The sequence below is a fragment of the Gekko japonicus genome, unplaced genomic scaffold (genome assembly GCF_001447785.1).
Source record: "Gekko japonicus isolate JY-2015 unplaced genomic scaffold, Gekko_japonicus_V1.1 scaffold955, whole genome shotgun sequence".
Classification (NCBI taxonomy): Eukaryota; Metazoa; Chordata; class Lepidosauria; order Squamata; family Gekkonidae; genus Gekko; species Gekko japonicus.
In genome coordinates this window covers 657,220-658,676 of record NW_015163631.1, presented here as the reverse complement: position 1 = coordinate 658,676, position 1,457 = coordinate 657,220, and the positions used below count along the sequence as shown (strand labels likewise).

At 52.2% G+C, this 1,457-nt stretch overlaps 1 protein-coding gene across 1 annotated transcript in view; it reads left to right on the top strand.

Moving 5' to 3' along the window:
* Positions 1-1,457, top strand: part of AK8 (adenylate kinase 8) — a 125,308-nt gene that overhangs the window by 10,263 nt on the left and 113,588 nt on the right. The window contains exon 5 of the mRNA XM_015407537.1: positions 291-422. Within this exon, the coding sequence (XP_015263023.1) occupies positions 291-422 (132 nt within the window). The remainder of the gene's footprint in view (positions 1-290; positions 423-1,457) is intronic.

The window sequence follows — 1,457 nt, the reverse complement described above, 5'->3', positions numbered from 1 at the left end:
ACCCTCCCTCTTCTCCTGCCTCCTCCTGGCTGAATGAGGGCCGGAACCAGGGCGGCCGGAACCAGGGGGCGGGGCTTCGTCATGTGCCCCGCCCCCATACCTCACCCGGGGGAACTGCGTTCACCCGCGTTCCCCCCCGAAATGACCTCTGGCTGTAGTGGGCGTGGCCAACTCTGAAGCCAGCCGGAACTCCGTTCCTGTGCGTTCCTGCTCCAAAATAGCCCTGGACTCTCTAATGTGGCTTGGTGATCCTGCTGATGGGTTTTACCCTCTCTCTCTTTCTCTTTCAGTTCTGAGCCACGTCCAAGCTCCACCTCGAACACCCGCCCCGTTTTCTCCTCGGATTCTCCTTTGTGGGCCTCCAGGCTGTGGGAAAAGCCTTCAGGCAGCATTACTCTCTCAGAAGTACGGTATCATCAATGGTGAGTTCTCAGGAAATGTGCCGCTTTTCTCTTTCCCTTTCTTTCCCTCTCTTTTTCTTGATTATTTACCTTTTTTTCCTGTTTCTCCTTTGCTGCAGGGATTTTGTGTCCCAAACTGAAAAGCAAAATCATGTGGCAAAAAGACTTAAGCAACAAGAATTTAACACCTTGGACCAAAATAGCACGTGTGTGCATTCACAGACCATATGTCTATACAGAGAGTCATCATTTTTCTGCGTTTTAGCTCAGCAGGCCCTGCTTCATGGGTTAGACATCAGGGAAATTCTGCAGTGCCCCTAATTCTCCACAGTGTCCCCAAGTCTTGCATAATGTATTTTCAAGTGTTGTATGCAGGGGTCTTGTTGTAGAAAAAGAGCTGCCGGAGCTCATTAGCATAACTCATTAGCATAACTTATTTGCATATGCCACGCCCCCTGACATCACCGGAAGTGACAGAAGGCCACACCCCCTGACATCACCGGAAGTGTGTCAGAAGGCCCGGCTACTTACCCTCCTGCTTCATCCTCATTCCCAAACGGAATGAGGATCGAAGCAGAGGGCGGGGTAAAGAAGGGGGCGGGGCTTCACCACGTGACCGCCCCGCCCCCTAGAGGTTCTCTTCCGGAGCTCCGTACCTGAGAGCTCCCCCCCGACTAGAGCCCTGGTTGTATGGTCCTTAAGAATCCCTGAACAGAGAACGCTCTATGAATCAGGAAGGAATTTCTATGTTTTTTTTTGTAAAGAATACATTACTGAAGGAAAGAGATGCCAGCCTCTAAGTGGGACCTGGGGATCAGTTCCCTTGGAGAAAATGCATGCTTTAGAGAGTGGACTCTATGGAATTGTTCCCCACTGAGGTCCCTGTCCTCCCCTGGGTCCCCCCCCCCAAATCTCCAGGAGTTTCCCAACCTGGAGCTGACAACACTTCCCCCCCCTCATCCCCCAGCGGTGGCCTGGTACCCCTGAGTCTGTCCACTTGGGACCTCTGTCAGCAAGCTAGAAAAATGAGAGCCAGTTTGGTGTAGTAGTTAGGAG